This window comes from Pseudorasbora parva, chromosome 6 (assembly GCF_024679245.1).
Source record: "Pseudorasbora parva isolate DD20220531a chromosome 6, ASM2467924v1, whole genome shotgun sequence".
In the NCBI taxonomy this organism is placed as follows: Eukaryota; Metazoa; Chordata; class Actinopteri; order Cypriniformes; family Gobionidae; genus Pseudorasbora; species Pseudorasbora parva.
In genome coordinates, this window is record NC_090177.1 from 16,171,019 (window position 1) to 16,191,696 (window position 20,678).

The 20,678-nt window shown below is 38.2% G+C and overlaps 1 protein-coding gene across 3 annotated transcripts in view; it reads left to right on the top strand.

Moving 5' to 3' along the window:
* plxna2 (plexin A2) overlaps positions 1-20,678 on the top strand; it is a 280,272-nt gene that overhangs the window by 57,049 nt on the left and 202,545 nt on the right. For all 3 annotated transcript variants that reach the window (XM_067445796.1, XM_067445798.1, XM_067445797.1), the window contains exons 2-3: positions 836-2,164; positions 12,721-12,903. In XM_067445796.1, the coding sequence (XP_067301897.1) occupies positions 962-2,164; positions 12,721-12,903 (1,386 nt within the window). In that variant the 5' untranslated portion in view covers positions 836-961. The remainder of the gene's footprint in view (positions 1-835; positions 2,165-12,720; positions 12,904-20,678) is intronic.

The following is a 20,678-nucleotide window of genomic DNA, read 5'->3' on the forward strand; positions in this document are numbered from 1 at the left end:
CATGGTGCATGGAACCGGCACCCAATTTGTTCACACTTTGTTGTAGTAATAAGATCCAGGCCTCCCTTATGCAGTGGATTGGATAATTAACTCCCTGGGATAAATTCATAAGAAAGAAGCCCCCCCTTTTGATTTATCGTATGGGGGAGATGCAGCTCTACCGGTCTTTGCACACTGCTATTACATAAATTGCTTTTTCCTCAATATACTTCTCTCTGTGAGACTGACAAACTAAGTTGGGAAGGCTAGATAATACGCAAGAAGCATACGTCAAGAAATGAGTATGTGATGTTTTCTTTGTCATAAAAGAAAGCTTTAAAGCATACTTTTCCTGACATGAATGCATTACTCATAAATGGAATGGCTCCACAGCTAAAAGAATAATACTTTTAAAATCGTTTGCCAGGACCATTCAGGCATGCTTTTGCTAAATCCTTTTTTTAATGTTAGATCTTGTAATTGACAAAACAGGCACTACTCTAGAGACCTTCGACTGAGTTCCATTCTTAGAAACTGCTGTCTCACAGAAATGGCAAGCAGCGCAATTCGTGTCATGCTAATTTCCGATGCTTGGATGTGCTTCACCTTCCTGCATTGTGTAATCCTGCCCGACAACTCCTTTGGAATGTGAAGATAAACCTTTCCTGCCATTGTCTATTAGAGAAGCTGCCCCCTCCTCTTGGGTTAGTCGACACATTCCTCCAATGGAGGCTGAGGGCCTTGCTTTGTTTAATGGGGTGCAATTTCTATCGTCTGTTTGCTTTTGGATTATATGTGAGTCTAGATGTTTTGATGCTGATTTATGTCCTCATTGCTCTCGCTTTCTCTCTTTCAGAAAAATGTGAAGACCCTGGTGAGGCACTGGACCACAAAGTTAGCCTTCAGACTACGAGGACGAAGGTTGAGCCTTCTGATAATTCTTTAAACTCTTAATTGTCTAACCTGTCGGGTCCCTCGGACTATGGAGGGACAGCGGGATTCACAGAGGACTTTGAAACAAAGCCCTGGACAGGGTTCCAAATTGTCCTTTATTTGCTGGTTGTTAGTCATAATCTTGCCTGTAGTGTGTTGTGAACAGTCGTTTACAACATTTCACCCTGAGCAACGAGAATGGGCCTTCAACCACCTGACAGTTCACAAGACGACAGGGGCACTTTACATTGGTGCTGTCAACCGAGTCTACAAGTTATCAGGCAACCTAACACTCCTAGTTTCCCATGATACTGGTCCAGAAGATGACAACAAGGCCTGCTACCCTCCACTAATCGTTCAGCCTTGCACTGAACCACTGGTTTCTACCAACAACATCAACAAGCTCTTACTCATTGATTACTCTCAGAATCGACTACTTGCCTGCGGAAGCCTCTACCAAGGTGTTTGCAAACTGCTACGGTTGGACGACCTCTTCATCTTGGTGGAGCCCTCTCACAAAAAGGAGCACTACCTTTCCAGTGTCAACCAGACAGGCACCATGTACGGAGTCATTGTGCCTTCGCAGGGCAAGGATGGGACCCTCTTCATTGGTACGGCTGTGGACGGGAAACAAGATTACTTTCCGACCATCTCCAGCCGGAAACTTCCTCGTGACCCGGAGTCCTCTGCAATGCTGGACTACGAGCTACACACTGACTTTGTTTCATCGCTCATCAAGATCCCGTCTGACACACTGGCTTTGGTCTCTCATTTCGACATTTACTACATCTATGGCTTTTCCAGTGGCAATTTTGTCTACTTTCTGACTGTACAACCGGAAACGCCTGAGAACAGCATGTCTTCCAGCGGGCCCTCAAACGACCTGTTTTACACCTCTCGAATCGTCCGACTCTGCAAAGATGACCACAAATTCCACTCCTATGTGTCGTTGCCTATCGGTTGTGTCCGAAATAGGGTTGAGTACCGCCTTCTGCAGGCGGCTTACCTGGGCAAGCCTGGGCGAGTGCTTGCAGCATCCCTCAACATTAGTGCTCAGGATGATGTGCTCTTTGCTGTCTTTTCCAAAGGTCAAAAACAGTACCACCATCCACCTGATGACTCTGCCCTTTGCGTCTTCAGTATCCGGGACATTAATGCACGGATCAAGGAGCGTATGCAATCCTGCTATCAGGGAGAGGGAAACTTAGAGCTCAACTGGCTGCTGGGAAAGGATGTACCCTGTACTAAAGCGGTAAGAATCTTTTTTGTTATTACTAGCCATAGCCACTATCTTACTAAACCAGCTTTTCTACATGAAGCATTACTTAAGCTGTAGTACCTGAAACCCTACTCATTGAAGATCTTTCTGATTTGTTCTACTTTAATTAAACTTGTTGTGTGCATGGTTTATTTAAAAGCTTTATTTTGAGACATCTGCCTTTGAATGCTGTTTTCTTAGCACTAGTGTTAAATTCGTCAGCTATTTCTCAGTCTCAGTCTTTGTCCTGTGTCAAATGTGCTTTTTAGTTTTTATCATATTTAGTCAACATTGTCCTTTTTTGTTTAGTCAAGTTTTAGTTGACTAAATGTCTGTAACATTTTAGTCTAGTCTAGTATCACATTTTCATCATACTGCACTGATAATACATATTATTTTGCTCAAAATTATCATCACAAGGATTGTTGTCATTTGTCATGTATTAATTGTTGCACTTTCACCTATGAGCACAAATCAAGAGAATGTGGACTCGTATGCATGGTTTGGTTTAACTCACCTAGTTTAATTATAGGCTATTTATTATATATAGGCCTAATGGGGAAAAATAAACGTATCTAACATTTTAAACAGTGAAATTCCACATTACTTTAATGTTTTTCTATTAAAACAACAGCAAAAAAAGACTTTGTGTTGTCACAGAGAGGATGCGTGAGTGCGGTTATTCAGCAAACACAATTTTCGAGAGATTCATGTTTGGATTTATTACGGTTCATCACGGAGAAGGTTTGATAGCAGATTTAGTTGCACAAACAGCACCAGCTGCTCGTGAGTCGTGACAGAAAACAGACAGATTGAATGACACTAAATTTAAGCAAAGAAAATGTAAAAGAAAGATTGCTGAAATGCAGCTTGTTTATCTGTGTTTTCCCGATCATCCTCTCGTGGGAGAGAGAGAGAGAGAGCTTGCATGCGCATGGTTACCAGATTGCAAAGTTTAAGTAAAACACTGGATTTAATACGTCTTCTTTTAACAGATTCTCTAATTGGGGGATTTAAATAACTGACACCGTAGGCATGAACACTTGCACTCTTCTTTTTTTTCCCTCAACAAAAACAGTGATTTTGGTCAAGTGTTTATTTTTTAACTACATTTTAGTCTCGTCTTTTTTCGTCAATGATATTGCATCATGATATAGTCACAGTTATTGTTTAACGTGTGTATTGTGTGAATTAACGTGTAATTTAATTAACGTAAATTAATAACGTTAATTTAACAAAAAACTGTTAAATTCGTTAACGAAAATATGACGAAAATGTTTCGTTGACTACCGTTTTTTCCAGGAAAAAGGATGTTTCCACACAAACGTCCTTTTTCATGAAAAAAAAGGTAGTCAATGAAAAATTTTCGCCATATTTTCATTAACGAAATTAACTCTACTTGGCCCAATATACACTTTTTGCGCTCACAGAAACTGACAGTTCCCATGTCTGCTTCTGCTCACTAGAAAACCAGAGTAGATCAAAACGGTCCGATGGGGGATTTGTTACTAATTTTATATTTTCTTTGGAATGAGGATAGGATCTGCATCATAATGTTTATGTAGCTGGTTGTTGTTCTAACATATCCATATTTCACTCTTAAGAGTGTAACCGTATACTATCCAAGCAATCATGTTGACCCCTGCAACCTACAGGATTGAATGTCAGGCATACCCTAACAAATCCCATGAAAGGAATTCTAGGCTGATCATTTTAACTGTTTTGGTAATTGTAAATTGTTTTTCAAAATATTCTTTATCTATCTGTAATTACATCTAATTGTTTAGCATTGATAGGCTAAATGGCTATTAAAGTTGATGCAAATAGAAGTCATGTCAAAGTGAAAATATTCTCCAAATATTCTCCTCCTTAGTTATGCTTTGAATATGTGCAACTAGCTATAATTATCATTATATTTTTATTAAAGTATTTTTTGTAGTTTGAGATTTTTTCTGGCATGATTATATTGAATTAGTTAACACTTAGTTAATGACACCTAACTTATTAACCAACGAATATGGCTTTTCCAGCTTTATTATTATTTGATCCCAAAAGGCCACAGTCCTCTGAGTCTCTGCTGTTTTACGTCTGATGTGAACAAATTGAATTAGAAGCATTATTAACTCTTTGGATGTATGCATGTTTACCAGTCACCACATTGACAAGTGGTGTGTTGATGTTTGCATAAATATATAAATGGCATTTTTGTATGTTTCTATTGCTGTCCGTGCTTCTCCACATATGTGCGCCTGAAGTTTAAGGGAGAGTCTTAATGACCAACCACTGATGCATGGTTTCCTCCAGAGTATCCTTTATTAGCTTCAGTAAATTCATCATTAGCATGATGTCAGAGGTGATTGTCACTCAGAGGGAAACATTATTGAGTGTCTGAGCAGGGTGGTCTTCATAGTAGCCGACTCCACTCTGGTCCCATTAAGGACCCTAGAGGATCCCCCGTCTGACCCCAGGGGGGGCGTCAATGGCTTATGATGTCAGCCAGCCCTCCTTCGTGTTTTTCTAGGCCTCATTAAAAACATTGCACTAGAAACCTCCTGCATCTTTTCTCCTGGTCCTAAAGCAATGTGTCAGGATTGACTGAGGATATATAAACGTGAGGATATACGTACTTTAAAAACTCAATACTGTTCAATAAACGTATGGTATCATGCAGGTTGATTTTTAACAGTTTGCATAGTGAAGTCTGTGAACCCACACTTATCAAATGCCAAAGCTAACCACCATAACTCTTGCTGCCACCAAGTTTTTTTTACTCCCTTTTCAAGACCAGCAGGAGTATGAAAATATTTTTACAGTGAAATAATCCTCCTTAGAATTTTTCGTTTGCTATTCAAGCTCGTTTTGGCTAAGAAATACTCCTAGAACTCCCCTGCTGTGATGTTTTTGTTTAATTTCCTTCCGGTTATTTCAGGTTGTTTTTGATCGCTGGAAACATGGCCTCTGTGCAGCTTTCGGGTTGGCTTCTTCGGCCTCAGTGTCTCTGCTGAATCACAGAGAAAGTGAAACCAATGAACAGAGGGTGAGAGGAGGAAGAAGAGAAGTCATAAGCCGAGAAGGCTGAATGAAAGATTTATCACAGATCCCAGCTTGCAACTGTCTTCCTGCCTGGCCAACCTGCTCGCTGCTTCACATCCAGCCCTTTGATGCTATTCACTCATTCAGCCAGTGTCACGTTTCATGAGGCTGCCTGATCAAGCCTATCACGGTGCCAGTTTGAGCGGTGATCTAAGGGCACTCTATTGATCAGGTGGCTTCCAAAAGAACAACCCTTGTCCTGATTTGGGTATGGAACAATAACCCCTTACCCGAAACAGTAATCATGGGAAATTGATTCCAGTGAGGAGCATGAGGGTTGGCGTGTGAATATCATGCACTTTAGATTCATAAGGGGGCAAAACTTGACACTGAATGTTCAAAAGCTCATTCAGTAGAGGTACTCGGAAATAGTCTGAATAAATGTATATCTATGTGCATTTTTTTTAGGGAACAAAAATGTAGGAGGAGTACTATTTTTATTGTAAAAATATTTTCCTACTTCTGAAAAGGGAGTAACACATTTTTTGGTGGCAGCAAAAGGGTGGTGAGTTTATTGTGCCATTTAATATGTGCGGGCTCGTAGACTTTGAAAGGCTCAGGACTGTGGCCTTTTGGGATCAAAGAATAATAAGGCTGGAAAAGCCATGTTCGTTGGTTAATAAGTTAGGTGTCATTAACTAAGTGTACTGTCTCCACTGATATCATTTATCATTCAATAAAAATTAATTTAGATTAGAAACTTTAGATTAGCGCCATTCTCTAACTATTAACTTTTGCCTCAATAAAATCCTAATTGCTGATTATTAACAGTTAATAAGGTATAGTTGTTAAGGGATGTTAATTAAGGTCATGCAGGATAAGGCATTAATATGTGATTTTTAAGCCAATAAACAGCCAATATCCTAGTAATATGCATGCTAGTAACCAACTAATTAATAGTTAGAATTGGACCTTAAACTAGTGCTATCAAATTATCATATTGGCCAATTTTATGAATTTAGAAATTTACATTTTAAGTTACGTTATCAATAATTAAATTAATTTGAGCTAAAGAAGCAACATTTATGATATCATCTTTGCCAGATTTAGATGTTATTGAAATGTAAGATTGCCAAACGGTTTTGGACATTTGTTTTTTTCTCTTTGAAGTACGGTATATAAGATGTAGAATGAATCATTTTCTGTTCATTAGCATATGACTTGCAATACTAGAACATAGCTGCCCGAGGGCATTATGAAGATGAAGGATGAGTGGACTGGCTTTCTTTAAAAAATACTTTGCATACAAACATATTTAAATCATGTAGTCAGATGCCAACTGTTTTTGAAGAACAGATCTAGGCTGCTATTTTTAGAGTTTAAAATAAAAGAAAACACAATGAAGAAGGGCTGGAACAATATCTGCAGAGTATGAGGCATTTACACCCTTGCTTTATTGCCGTCCCCCAGCTTGTGAAGGGCTGGGAGGCAGTAAAGATTTTATAGCGTGAGCCTGTAGTCAACCAGGCTGATATTAAAGGGGCTGTGGAGTGTTGGGGACGAGCAGTGCTGCGTTCAGCATCATGACCGAGCACACAGTATTCATCCCTCTTACTCTACATGGCACTTTGAGGCCAGTGTCAGTCACAAACTCTGATGACCTGAATCTAAACGCCACCAAGTGTTGTAACTCGCCGCCCCAACCCAAATGGGGATTGATAGTGGCCCATGCTTGCATGTGACATGAAAAATGGGCCATAGGCCTTCCCATTAGATTGTAAATGTTTACAAGCTTCAATCTCTTTAGTTTAGTTGGTGTGTATGCATGTTTCTGAGAGAGAGAGGAGGAGATGTAAAGGGAGAGCAATAGAGACAGTAGGAAGGAAAAATATGTTTACTTTGGCCTTTTTAGTACCCCTGGGGGGAAAATTCACACTCTGACATTTCACACTACTGGATGCACATAGATTATGCTGTCATTTTTCTGAAAGTAATTTCCAATACAGTGTCATTTACCTCAGATCTATCTATTGTCAGGGCTCCCGACTAACATTTGAGAGCAGTGGCACAAGTGACACTAAGTTCTACAAATGTTGGCACCAGCACTGGATTTGTGGCACTGGAGGAAAATAATAAAGTTATTGTAATCATAAAATTACTATTGGTTTGCATTGTTTTGTTAATAAGTGGAGTTACTAATAATGTTAATTGTTTGTTTATCGGAAATTTAACAGTGAAGATTTGAGCTTGAATTTATATGCAGATGAAATTAACTTTAACAACAGTAATTTGCAAGAGAAAAAACCTTAAATATGTGTACGATTGTTCTTTTATAGTATCATACTGAACTGACCGACAGCTTCAGTGATAATAAAACAAGCACTCTTTACTTGCTTTCTGTGTAATTGTCACAATTTGAAGAAAAGTTTTGTATTTGTCTTCCTATTTTTTCCATATACTGTATTAAAGGGTTAGTTCACCCAAAAATGAAATGTATGTCATTAAAGACTCACCCTAATGTCGTTTCACACCCGTTAGACCTCCGTTCGGAACACAGTTTAAGATTAGGGATGCACGATATTAGATTTTTGCCGATATCCGATATGCCGATATTTTTCAGCTCCTTTTGGCCGATGCCCATACCGATGCCGATATATGTTTATTTGTTACCTTTGTTTGGAACCAACACCATTTTGAGCAAAAACTTTTTTTTTTCATTCTGGTTTCAGATTTCCGAAGGATTCTTGTTGAAGATAAATAAATGTTAATAAAGTTCTTTGTATGATAAGAGTATATTAAAAGCCCTGAAAATAACAATAATACATTTAACCAATAATAAATAAAATAAAAAAATATTTTTTTACCCCAGATGCAGCTGTAACCTAAATATTGTATTTTGGGATTTACCATTTGTGCACACCTATTGTAGAGCTCCTTGGATTATTTTTCATCATCCATTTCCTAAAATTTTATTACAGAATAATACACGGTATATAAAAGTATTTAATGTACAAGTGTCTTGATTGTGATTTATGACATCATTACTGTTTTGTTTATTCAGAACAAGTAAAAGTAACTTTAATTTATTAAAATTCTACTGTATAACTACTTCTAGTAGTTAGTGTAACAAGTAGTGTATTCTACTTTTCATTGTATAACTGTAACAACAGCGCCCCCACTACATGTATAAATATATAGCGGTTTGGTGGTCGGGCACTAGGACCTGGAGGAGCTTCTGCTGCTGTGGAGGCTGCCGCACGCGCTAGAGAGTGGGGAGACGCGATTGGGCTTGTTTTGGGTTCGTTTTGGTCTAGTTGTTGTGAATACCAGGCAAATCTGCTGCTGACGGTCACGTGCATTCACAAATTTAAGGCAGCATTTAAAAACAGTCAATATAAATCACTGTATATGCAATGTATTAGGTTGTTTTCACTTCAAGAATGACCGCAGTGCTGACATGGTCTCATCGCTGTAGCACTCCTTGCACACGTGAGTTATTGCAGGCGCATATTAACATGTTATCATATCGGCAAGGCATATCGGCATAATTTTTTCATTTTGGCCGATGCCGATTTATATATTTTAAGCGTTTATCGGCCGATTCCGATGTTGTGCCGATAATATCGTGCATCCCTATTTAAGATATTTTATATTTAGTCTGAGAGCGTATCCAAGTGTATTCACACTATGTCTGACCACACTGTCCATGTCCAGAAAGGGAATAAAAACATCATCTAAGTAGTCCATATGTGACATCAGTTAGTTAGTTAGAATCTCTTGAAACATCTAAAATACATTTTGGTCCAAAAATAACAAAAACTACAACTTTATTCAGCATTGTCTTCTCTTCCGCGTTTGTTTTCAAACCTCAAATAAAGATTCAAACGGTAATGAATCAGCGGATTGATTAATGATTCGGATCGCGTGTCAAACTTCCAAATCACGTGACATTGGCGATCCGAATCATGAATCAATCCGCTGATTCATTACCGTTTGAATCTTTATTTGAGGTTTGAAAACAAACGCGGAAGAGTAAAACAAAAAATTGTATTCCCTTTCTGGACATGGACAGTATAGTGTATAAGTGCATACACTTAGATACACTGTCGGACTAAATATAAAATATCTTAAACTGTGGTCTGAAGATGACCGGAGGTCTTACGGGTGTGCAGTGTGAGTAGCGACGCTACTAGCTTAACTACATTTTTCAGTAGCTTGTCAGTAGCTCAGGTACTTTTAAAACAGTGTAGCTTTTCCAGTAGCTAACTACATTATACAGCAAGTAGCAGAGTAGCGCGACCATAAGCTACATTTCGTTTTTGGGTTCTGAATCTGACGACCAACGAGAATGAGCGGTGTGCGGAAGCTCAGCTTGCAGACGCGCTTCACTCATATGAGCTGCTCAGCGGTAAAACATTGTAAATAAACCAAAACTCAGCAGGCTACTTGCCTCACAGACGAGATATATCATATGTAGGCTATAGAAAGCTTGAAATGTCCACTTTTAAATGTAACGATTCAAAATGTAAATGAATATGCAAGCAAAGCGCCTGCACCTTTCATGCGAGCAGCTCATGATACTCACAGCGGTTCTGTTTATAATGCTGCGCTCCATCACTGCATGTGCTGTGAGTTAAACCTGCATTTCAGACTAATCCTTATGACCACCCGTCCCGCTTTGCGTGTACCGTAGGCTACAGCATTTTCACCCCTTGTCCCACATATTGAGAAAATGTCCCACGTTTCCATCAGTCTGTTAGTTTTTAATTATCATTTATAAATGCATCTATTCAGAAAAATACTGGATAATTCGGTAAATTGGTTATATTGTTAATAATATAATATTAATTAATATATAAGTCTGTCAATTAACTAATTTCATGTTGATTTATATTTTATTTGTTCATTATTTATTTTGTTGGGTTTTAATTGGACTTGGTCAGAACTCTTTTAAAAATAGTTTATCTGCAGGATGCCTGCTGCCTTTGGGCTCAGTGAAGTTGAATTTACATTATATGTAAAATAAAGACATGTTATGTTACATTGTGATGTAATGGTGTTTTCTGGTAAGGACTAAAGAAAAAAATATTATAATCAGCTGAAAGGCAGAATACAAATGTTTTTTTATTAACTTAGACATTATATAACAGTTTCAGGTTATGTTTTAGTGTTGCTAACATTTCTAACATTGTCCCACATTTGGTTTGTTTAATGGTGGTAAACCTAATCCTGACTCCTGAATATTTAAGTTGCATAGATTTTATTCTTGCACTGATGTTAAATTTTTAGCCATGTTGCACTTTGACAGTCAGTTTGAGATATAGGCTATATTAGATTATTGTGTTTATTGTATCAATTATTCAAATGATTCTGACAGTTTTTGCCTTTGGAATGACTGGGAGAAAAGTGTCCCAATCAACCTGAAGTCTCACTATACTCTTTGAAATCAATTACATTGCATTATATTGCTTGAAACCCCAAATAGTATAACATTATTCATTAACTATTCAAAGTTATTTGTCATTGTAAAAAAAAAAAAAAAAAAAAAAGTAGTTTCAATGTAGCTAGCTACTTTTTAATCGTAACTTGTAGTGTAGCTACTAGCTAGCTACTTTTTCAACATTTTATGTAACTTAACTACTTTAACTTACAAGTAGCTTGTAGCTTTGAATAGCTACAGTTTCAGAGTAGCTTCCCCAACACTGCGGGTGTGGAACAACATTATGATGAGTCATTAATGACATACATTTCATTTTTGGGTGAACTAACCCTTTAAGAAGTGGAAATGGCTAAGTCAAATAAGTGCTCCTCTGCCGCCAATGACTGGTTAGTTGTAATTGCATGTCTTTTTTCAATAAAAGTGCTTGTTTACCACAAAGTGGGCCACACCTTTAAACTTTTAGTTTTACAAATCATCACATTAAAAATAACATGAAAATTGGATAATATTTAGAGCTTTTAAGTGCTGTAAAAGTGTGAAGCTTTTAAACGTTGTACAATGTAAAACACAAAAAAACAAAACAAAAAACATTTTAACTGTTTCTTCCACATTACCATGGGGTGTTACTACATTAAATCCATTATGGATGTTTATGATTTGTACTAATGGTGTCGCATGATCGAGATCGGCTCGTTTATGCTAAATTGTCAACACAAATGAGTGGCGCTGTTCCGTTCCACTTTCGTTTTGTTTGCCATTTGATGCTTATATCATATGTAATAGAAATGGTAGCTAATTAAGTTGGGCAACAACAAAATGTAGTCGCACCAGCAGGAAAAAAGGTCTCAAAATGTGATCTACCAATGTTTACAGTTTAGGCTCAGTGTTATTCACCTGTTATTTCCCTCTGATTTTAGGCATAACTTTTGAAATCGAGTTAGGTTTAGGGGTTGGAACTAAACTTTCTGACAGGAATGTTGTTCCAGGATCAACAAAATATGTTGAACCAGTCTGAAAATGTTGTCCTAACCCTATCACTACCCTTAAACCTAACGATACTTATAATGTATCCCTAAACAAGCACCTAACCAAGGTTGTAAGTATAAACTGTAAATTTGGCTTTTGGTTTCAGCCCCAGTCTCGTCTGTATAGGTGTTGCTTTCTGCTGGTGGGGTGTGTAAGTGTGTGTGAATGTACTTTCGTCCCCAGCTGGGGTAAGCTAAACTATTCTCATAGCAGAGGGTAATGAGGCAGTCAGGGAGCCCGGCAGGACTCACCAGAGCAGAGCAGGAACATGTCTGCCCAGCTGAACAGAAAACCAAGCGTCTGGCTTGGGAAACCACACTCAATGGTCCAGTTACTGTCTCCCCTCAGAAACTGAACAAGAGTCGGTATTCTCTGGCCTTCACTGCAAACCCAAATCAGTTTATATCATCAGTTTATAGTATGATAGACTAGTAAATCTGAATCCCACTGTCACGGAAAATGACAAGGGATTTGTATAAAAGAGTCATTTCCATGCCTGGAAACACAACCGTTCGAAAGTATTGGGTCAGTAAGATGTTTTAAAGTTTTTTGAATGAAGTTTAATGTAAAATAGATTGAAATGGAAAACGGTCATCTTAATTTATATCTGTTGTCAATTTTAGCATCTTTACTCCAGTCTTAAGTGTCACATGATCCTTCAGAAATCATTCCAATATGTTGATTTGGTGCATTTCTTCTTATCATCGTAAACAACGATTTTGCTTCTTAATAAGCAAAACATTTTAGCATGTGAAAAGTAAAAAAAAAAAACAGTATATTTAATTTAGTGACTCATAAAAAATTAAATAAATAAATAATAATAATAGTTCTAAAATTGACCTTTTGTGTTGTTGGATTCATTTCTTATCTTCACTTGACAACAAAACAAACTGATGACACTGGATCGGGTAGTGTGACTTTTGTGCTTCTCTTTATTAAAATCCGTGCAACCTTTTCACCCTCCTACTCATTCCTGTTTAAGTAACCAAACTGACCTTGACTTTTTTATTCCAAGCAAACTGCTGACTCTCTGACCTTTCTCCTCCTGTAGCCTGTCCCCATTGATGACTCCTTCTGCGGTTTGGACATCAACCAGCCCCTTGGCGGCTCTCAGCTGGTGACCGGACACACGCTTTATACGGAAAGCCGGGACCGCATGACCTCAGTGACCTCCTACGTCTATAATGGCTACTGCGTTGCTTTTGTTGGCACCAAGAGTGGACGACTGAAAAAGGTGAGTCTTAAGGGCAGGAGTTTTTCCACAGCGGTGGACTGAATGCTGGGCTCTGAGAAGCTGAGACTTTTACAGAGTTGGACATGTTTGAGTTAAATGGAGACGTTCTAGACCTGTAACCTAAGATGCAAGCAAACATTTTTGTCTGCAAACAGTGTGTCACGTTAGTTATTAATGGTGTCTTCTGGAGCACTACTTTGAACTGCTCTACTGGCCTGATTTAAAAGTATAGATGGAAAAGAGGGAACCAGAAACTTTTAGCCTAAATATTTAATACCTTTTTGTAGGATTCTTCTGGTTCTGCTCACTTTCCATAATGGGCAACTTAGTGACCTCAGGGGTTCCTGTCTACTTCCCGAGTCTATTAATTTTAATAGAATGTCTCTTCACCCAAACCCAAGAAAATAATGTTAAACACAAGAGCCAGATGCCATTGAGAGTATATAGGGTTATCAGATGCATAATTATAATATCTTGAGCATGAAGATAATTTGGTGTTAAACGTACCTTTTGGTTGGTAATAGTAGCGTGATAGACAAGAAACCATCACTCAACTTCTATCAAAGTCAACATGAAAGCCATTCGTTTACCCAGTTGATTTGCTATATGGATGTGGAACAATGTATTTAACGAAAATCAGATGTAGATGATGTTAGCTACCGTTACTGTGCTAATTATTGACAGGATTTTAGACATGCTGTTACCTACAGTACAACAAAAGCCTAAAAACAATAACTTTTAGCCAGTCTGATATATTTATTTTCACTCTAAAGGGGCTTTCGTACCTGAGGGACATTTTCATTATTCCAATAACTGTTGATGGAAGTATTCTCTTTTTGCTGTGTTCACACCGCAGGAACTGGGAACTATTTTAGTCACTTTTGGAGGGACTAAAATGAGCTCCTACTTCAGAGTAGGGTCTAACCCAGCACAATAAGAACTACCAGTAACGTAAGTGTACGTTGATTGGCCGATGGCATGTGAAAAACCGGCACCCGCTGTTTATAGCCCATACGTACATGTAAAACAGCGATAGATGGACCAAATGTAGCAGTCACTTCTCAACCTTTATGCTAAGAAGAAAATCCAACGTGACTCTGAGGGGACTAAGCAAAATATGATTATGTATTTCTGCCCAGCTAGTGACATTGGGTCAACCACATGGCAAGTGCTATAACACCTTTTCGTGTACAGTTACTTTCTTTGTATGACAGTTCGTAAACAAATGAAGATGGAGAAGGGGAGCGCTGTGTGCTTAGGCATTCTTAGCTGCATCAAAATAAAAGTCCCTCTCTAAGACTGAAGGACGTATAATTGATGGCTTGCGCCACTTCAGTGTTCTTAATGGGGGTGCGAATGCAACCAGGAAAATGGTCCTGGGGGAAATTTAGTTTTCAGGAGACTGCCCTGGTGGCTAGTTTCTATAACTGAGTTCCCTACCTGGTGTGAAAGCCCCTTTATACATTTGATAAAAATACATTTTGGCCTTTTTGATAGAAGATTATGAAAATAATGTTTTAATCATAAACGCATATTATAAATAATAATAATGTATAAAAATACATTTTATTTATAATGCACTTTATATTTAACAAAATCTCAAAGTGCTACAGAATTAAAAACAATCAACAACAATAAATAAATAAGTAAAACAGTTAATAAGTAAGTAACTGAAAGATTAAGAAGTAAGAAAACAATTTAAAAGCTCTGCTAAAAAGGTGGGTTTAAAGACCACGCTTAAAAGCATTTACAGTCTGTGGGGTCCGCAGGTCGATTTAAAATATTGTCAATTTGCTTTTATTTCTATATATTTTCAGTTTCAACACATGAATGAGGGAAACATACATGTAAGTTAACTAGCCTAAGAAGAAGAGGTTTTTAACGGGATGGTGGACAGTGTAAGTAAAATAATAGATGCCCCAGACACGTTTAAGTCCAAAGTCTGGACAAACTTCAGCTTTTATACCATTGATGGGACAAACTAAATCAACAAAGAGTATGCGATATGCAAGAACTGCATGGTAAAAGTAAAGAACACGGGTAATACCACAAACATGCCAAGCCAATTGCAATGCCGTCACCCTGATCTTACTGAGAAGAGAAAGCAGCTAATGCTAACGTTGTAAGTCAACCAGCTTCCGTGACCGCAATGTTTAAAGCAAAACTTCCTTTCTCATCCTCGCGAGCTGCCAATATTATGAACTCAATCGTATTGTATAGCGAGGTAACTTGTGATTCCCAGGCCTAAACAAACCGTATTATTTTGATTTTAATTTTGACTTCAGATCTATTTGTGTGGTTCAAAATGTTTGCCCTTTATTGAGCAGCCAATTCCATAAGTGTTGACATGTTAGCATGTGGCTAATGGAACTGCTGTGGTTGGTAACAAGATGAGAATACCTGCAATATGCAATTATGAAGATGACTAGTGGTCTGTCAGCTGCTTTTGGGACTCATACCCCCTTTGGGACACGCCAGCGTTGAGTGACAGGTTAGGCCCTGTTAGACGAGCAGGAACAGGCATGCCCACCTCCTGTCCTCACCCCACAGCAGCTGAAGGAGACACCAAAAGAATAAAGACGGAGAGAGACCTGCTCTACAAACGCTGGGTTTGTCTCTCATTCCCACCTGCCCCCCTACAAACACACACAAATAACAGCTGCCTTCCCAGACGCCAGGGAGAACGGACAATGTCAAAGAGTCAAACAGAGTGTTTGTTTCATGCCGGTAGCACGGCAACGTCCAAATTGTGTTTTGCGCCTTGATTAATTAATTTATAATTGAATCAGCACCGCAATCAGGAAGTGGCATCGGAGGCATTCGCTCTCTGTAATCCTCTTGTTTTAGTGGCTTATTAATTAATGTTATTTTTTTTCCTCCTCTCGGTTGGTACAATTAAATTAGGCCAACAGCGTTCTCTTAGAAGTGCTGCCGCAGCATGTTTGCCTAGCCTCGAGCTTGTTGTCGAGTCTCAGCCGGTGTGTTTTATCGCCGCCCTAGTGGCCAGAGAGGAACATGAGACGTACAGATATGGTGGAATTAGGGAGGTATTACCCTAGATGGAAATGCTGAGTATCTTGCGATAATCTCTGCAAACCCTGAGGATTCGGTCACATCTGCACAGGGCGTAACAGTGTCGCAGGAAGAGGATGAGACGGCGTTATGAGAGCTTGTGTGTTTTGGAAAGGTTAGAGAGCTATCGAAGCCCCAAAAACTGTGTCTCTTGGAGAATACACAAACGAGTCCAGAGAGCTCAGGAAGCTGGTATTTGTGAGAGACTTTGTTTTTTTGTCCATGAGCCTTTGCCTCGCTGTGCAGCTCAAGCTCTATCTGGCTATGTTCCAGCTTGGGTTGGATAATATTTTGATAATATTCACCATATGTGAGCCTGAACCACAAAACCCAATCATAAGTTGCACGGGTATATTTGTGGAAGTTGCCAACAATACATTGTATGGGTCAAAATTATCGATTTTACTTATATGGCAAAAAATATTAGGATATTAAATAAAGATTGTGCCATGAAGCTATTTTGTACAGTTCCTACTGTAAAAAAAATAAAAAAAATAAAAATTATATTGGAATCAATTGAAATTGACACTTATGACTGGTTTTGTTGTCCAGGGTCACATATATTCTCTATGAGTTTCTCATATAAAATTAAGCAACACGGATATTGTGATTATTTCTCCAGATTTGCCAGTATGAAATTGTCAAGACAGATGTTTTAATATTTAGCTTCAGAAACAAAACTGGCATTAGAGCTTATAAGGTCAATTCATTCACATGAATAAACTGTCCATTTAATCAGTCAAAGCACTGTTGTCCTCATGGCATTTTTTACATATTAAATGTCTTAGAAAATGTATTTATTTCGCTTTTTTTTTTTTACTGTATTTTACTTGTAATTTTAATTATACACTACATAATATTTCTTATATACATATTAATTTAATGATTTGTTCATTTAACAAGTACAACAACAATTTATTTATATTTGGAAAAATATTTAGTAACATTATTTAATGTTTTTTTTTTTTTTTTTTTTTTTTTTTTTTTACAATTTTCAACGATTTCATTTTTTAGCTGCATGGCAACCTGGCCCTAGTTGCATTCATGTTGATGTTAATGTATAGATTGACAGAATTTTGATGTTGTATAGATGACATATTGTTGCACAGGGGTGAGTGGTTGTGCCTCATCCTTTGAAGAATGGAGTCGGTTGCATGATCTGCCTATTTCTGCCCTCCACATGCAGGAGGGGGAGGGAATGAGAGAAAGAGGGAAAAAGCGTAGCACAGTGGCAGCAAGAGAAGGGAAGAGACTGATGAAATGTGAAATTTAGCTCAGCTGAAGAAACCGGGCTTGCACTGTTGCCTGTAATTGGATTGGCTCCTTTCCCAAAGAGAAAACCCACCACTCTCTATTGCCACTTTCTCTTTTTCTCTCTCTCCCTCCCTCCCTCTCGCTCTCTGTCACACACATACACCAATCGCCCATTCAATCCACACAGTCCCCTGCTGTACCCTTCCCTGCTCCAAGCAGAAGTTCCATGCTGGTTGAGCATTCTCTCTCTCTCTCTCTCTCTCTCTCTCTCTCTCTCTCTCTCTCTCTCTCTCTCTCTCTCTCTCTCTCTCTCTCTCTCTCTCTCTCTCTCTCTCTCTCTCTCTCTCTCTCTCTCTCTCTCTCTCTCTCTCTCTCTCTCTCTCTCTCTCTCTCTCTCTCTCTCTCCGCGCTCTCTCGCTCTCTCTCTTTTTCTCTCTCGACTCTTTCAGCATTGGCTCATGTAGCTGGACTAGTAGCCGGACACACAAGTTGAGGAAAAGCCCTTTGAATGAATTAATAAAAGCAGACCCACAATGATATTGTCCTCATTTCAGCAAGCCACTGTAGGTTAAACAGTTCTAGCATTAGTCATTTTCACAATCCTTTTCTGAAATGTTCCTGTAGAGTCCATCAACTGGACTCTGAGATTGATTAATCGTATGCAAGGACTTGATTTGGTCAACCAATGATGTACATTTATACTAATTTGCATTTGTACTTAACCACCACCTTAAACTTTTAGTGAATCAGCTTGAAGGGAAACATGTGCATCAACATGTTATAATTTTGAGTAGAAATGTAGAAGTTTTTATTATTATTATCTTTATTTTATGCACCATGACATATGAATATGTATTTAAAGAGTTAGTTCACCCAAAAATGAAAATTTTCTCATTAATTGGTCCTCATGTCGTTTTGACACCCGTAAGACCTCCGTTCCCTCCGTGGGGGGGGAGGGGGGGTTGCGCACAAAAACTATTCTTGTCGCTTCATAAAATGATTGTAGAGCCACTGTAGTGAGATGGGCTTTGTAACGCCGTCTTTAGTGCCTTTATGGGTCTTGAGAGAGGAAATGACATTGGTGTCACTGAAGGCCGGTCTGAGCCATCAGATTTCAACAAAAATATCTTAATTCGTGTTCTGAAGATAAACGGAGGTCTTACGGGTCTGGAACGGCATAAGGGTGAGTAATTAATGACAGAATTTTCATTTGGTGGGTGAATTAACTCTTTAACTTATATTATCAAAGTTTATACAGAATCACAGTATATATTACTGTCTAATGCCATCACTATATCATGGTATTTCCATTGTACTGTCAGTATAAAATAAGCCTGCATATTTTCTTACATGGTCACTGCTATATTGTGCTTTTGTTCTTTTTACTGTCATAAAATGTAACAGGTGTAATAGACGCCGACCTTACACCGGTGGCAGTGCCCTCTGAGCGGATGGGTGGCAGAGCAGTGATACTGTTCACCTCAGCAGGATTTTGGCAGATAAGGGTGGCAAGGACAGCAGAATGAAAATCAGTGGCATTCAACCTCCCATTCAGCCATTTTATTTAGAGGTCACTGATTGTTTTTTTTTTTTTTAATATTTAGAGGGAAACATGCAGTTATGCCATTGTAATACTTACTTAACATTTATAGGGTGTGAAGTTAAGTTTATATTGTGTGCTTTAAATGCAAATCTCAGGGGACAGTGCAGTCTTCCTGAGAGGAGGGGGAATACGTTAGGAGCGATCCGCCCCAGAGGGTTGCTTTTCTCTTTGATATTGTTTGAGAGGAAAAGACTGCATGCTAAAATTAGATCTTTAAAGTTATCCCACTGGGAGATTATTGCTGATTTGAAATGGTCACACAATCTGAACTACATTAATCCAATCAGAGCGCAGGCAGAGTGAACTCTGGGACTGAAGGAAACGGTGTGACTCAGGTTTACTAAAAAAAAGTCAATTGAACAGAGCACCTGGGCTAATTATACGCGCCCCCATTAGACATCCTTCTATTACTAATTGGTGGTATAATAAGTACTGTGATGTGAGGAGTAGTTTCATGACCTACATGGTAATTCCACTCATGTAAAAGTCCCCAAAGGGAAACAGTTCTATGTCTGCATTATGTAGTGTTGGGAAAGCTACTTTGAAACTTAGTTTTTTAAGCCACAAGCTTATAATTTAAAGTAAATAAACAACAGTCAGGCTGCTCTTTAAAAATACAGGGAATACAGCTAAATAAGCTAATCATCCAACAAAATATCAGATTATTTGATGTATTTGCATATTAATAAGAATCCCATTTAGAGTGGCAGCGTTAAAGTACAATACATTTACAGTAAACGAACACAGTGAAACTAGAAAACACATAAATGTTTTAGTGCTGTCAAATCACTTAATCACATCTAACTTAAAAGCTTGACACATGCACACTCACTGTGTGTGTGTGTGTGTGTGTGTGTGATTATATTTATATATATATATATATATATATATATATATATATATATATATATATATATATATATATATATATATATATATATATATATATGCATTACTTTTCAAAAATTTGATAAGATTTAAAAAATATATTTTTTAAAAGAAGGCACTTATGCTCATGAATAAATGTTTTCTAAAATGTATAAATTTATCACTTTAACCCAAAATTTTCAACGCTATTGTATTTTGCTACAAAAAAACATGTTGCTTACGGAATTGCTGATTAATTTCACATGATCAAACAGATTAAGTAAAATGAATCAGATTTCTGAACTCTACAGTTGAGTGAGCAAGGACAATTTAGAAGAGAGTGTTTGATTATTTTCATGGTTTGTGTGACCTAAAAGCTTCATTCACAATACAAAAACCAGCAATATAGATTTGTATCTTTGGAGAAACTGGCTGATTATACCATTTTGAAAACCGCTGCACTATTACCATTCTCCATAAGAAATGTAGTTATTAGCATCGCTACATTTAGTTAGCTTCTGTTTTTGTATGTTTTCTATGGTGGGATTAACATCTGAACCACAACAGCGCAGTGGACACGCATGACCAAACTGATTCCTGTCATCCTGCTTCGTTAGTTAATCACCATTTGGTTTGGACTGTTCCGACAGGGCTTGGAAGAACGGTTCAGGTGGCTTCATTCTGGCAGCCAATTGAGACCCTAATTGGACAAATGTCTCATTGAACTGGTTAAGTGAGTTTCTGGGCACCCGTCCCACTCTCCTTGACACTGACATCATCGCTGACATGGTGGATGTGTTCAGGACTGGAGCAAGGGCGCAGCAGTGATCTGCAGCTGAATGCGACACATGAAAGGAACTGCAGTTTAGTGGACTAAGCATGCAGCTGTGTCTGCTAGTTAGCTAACCTCGATTGGTCCTTTCTCAGAAACATCTTTATTTTGTTCTGAGCTTCCCTAGAGGTCTAAGATGCTGTCTGA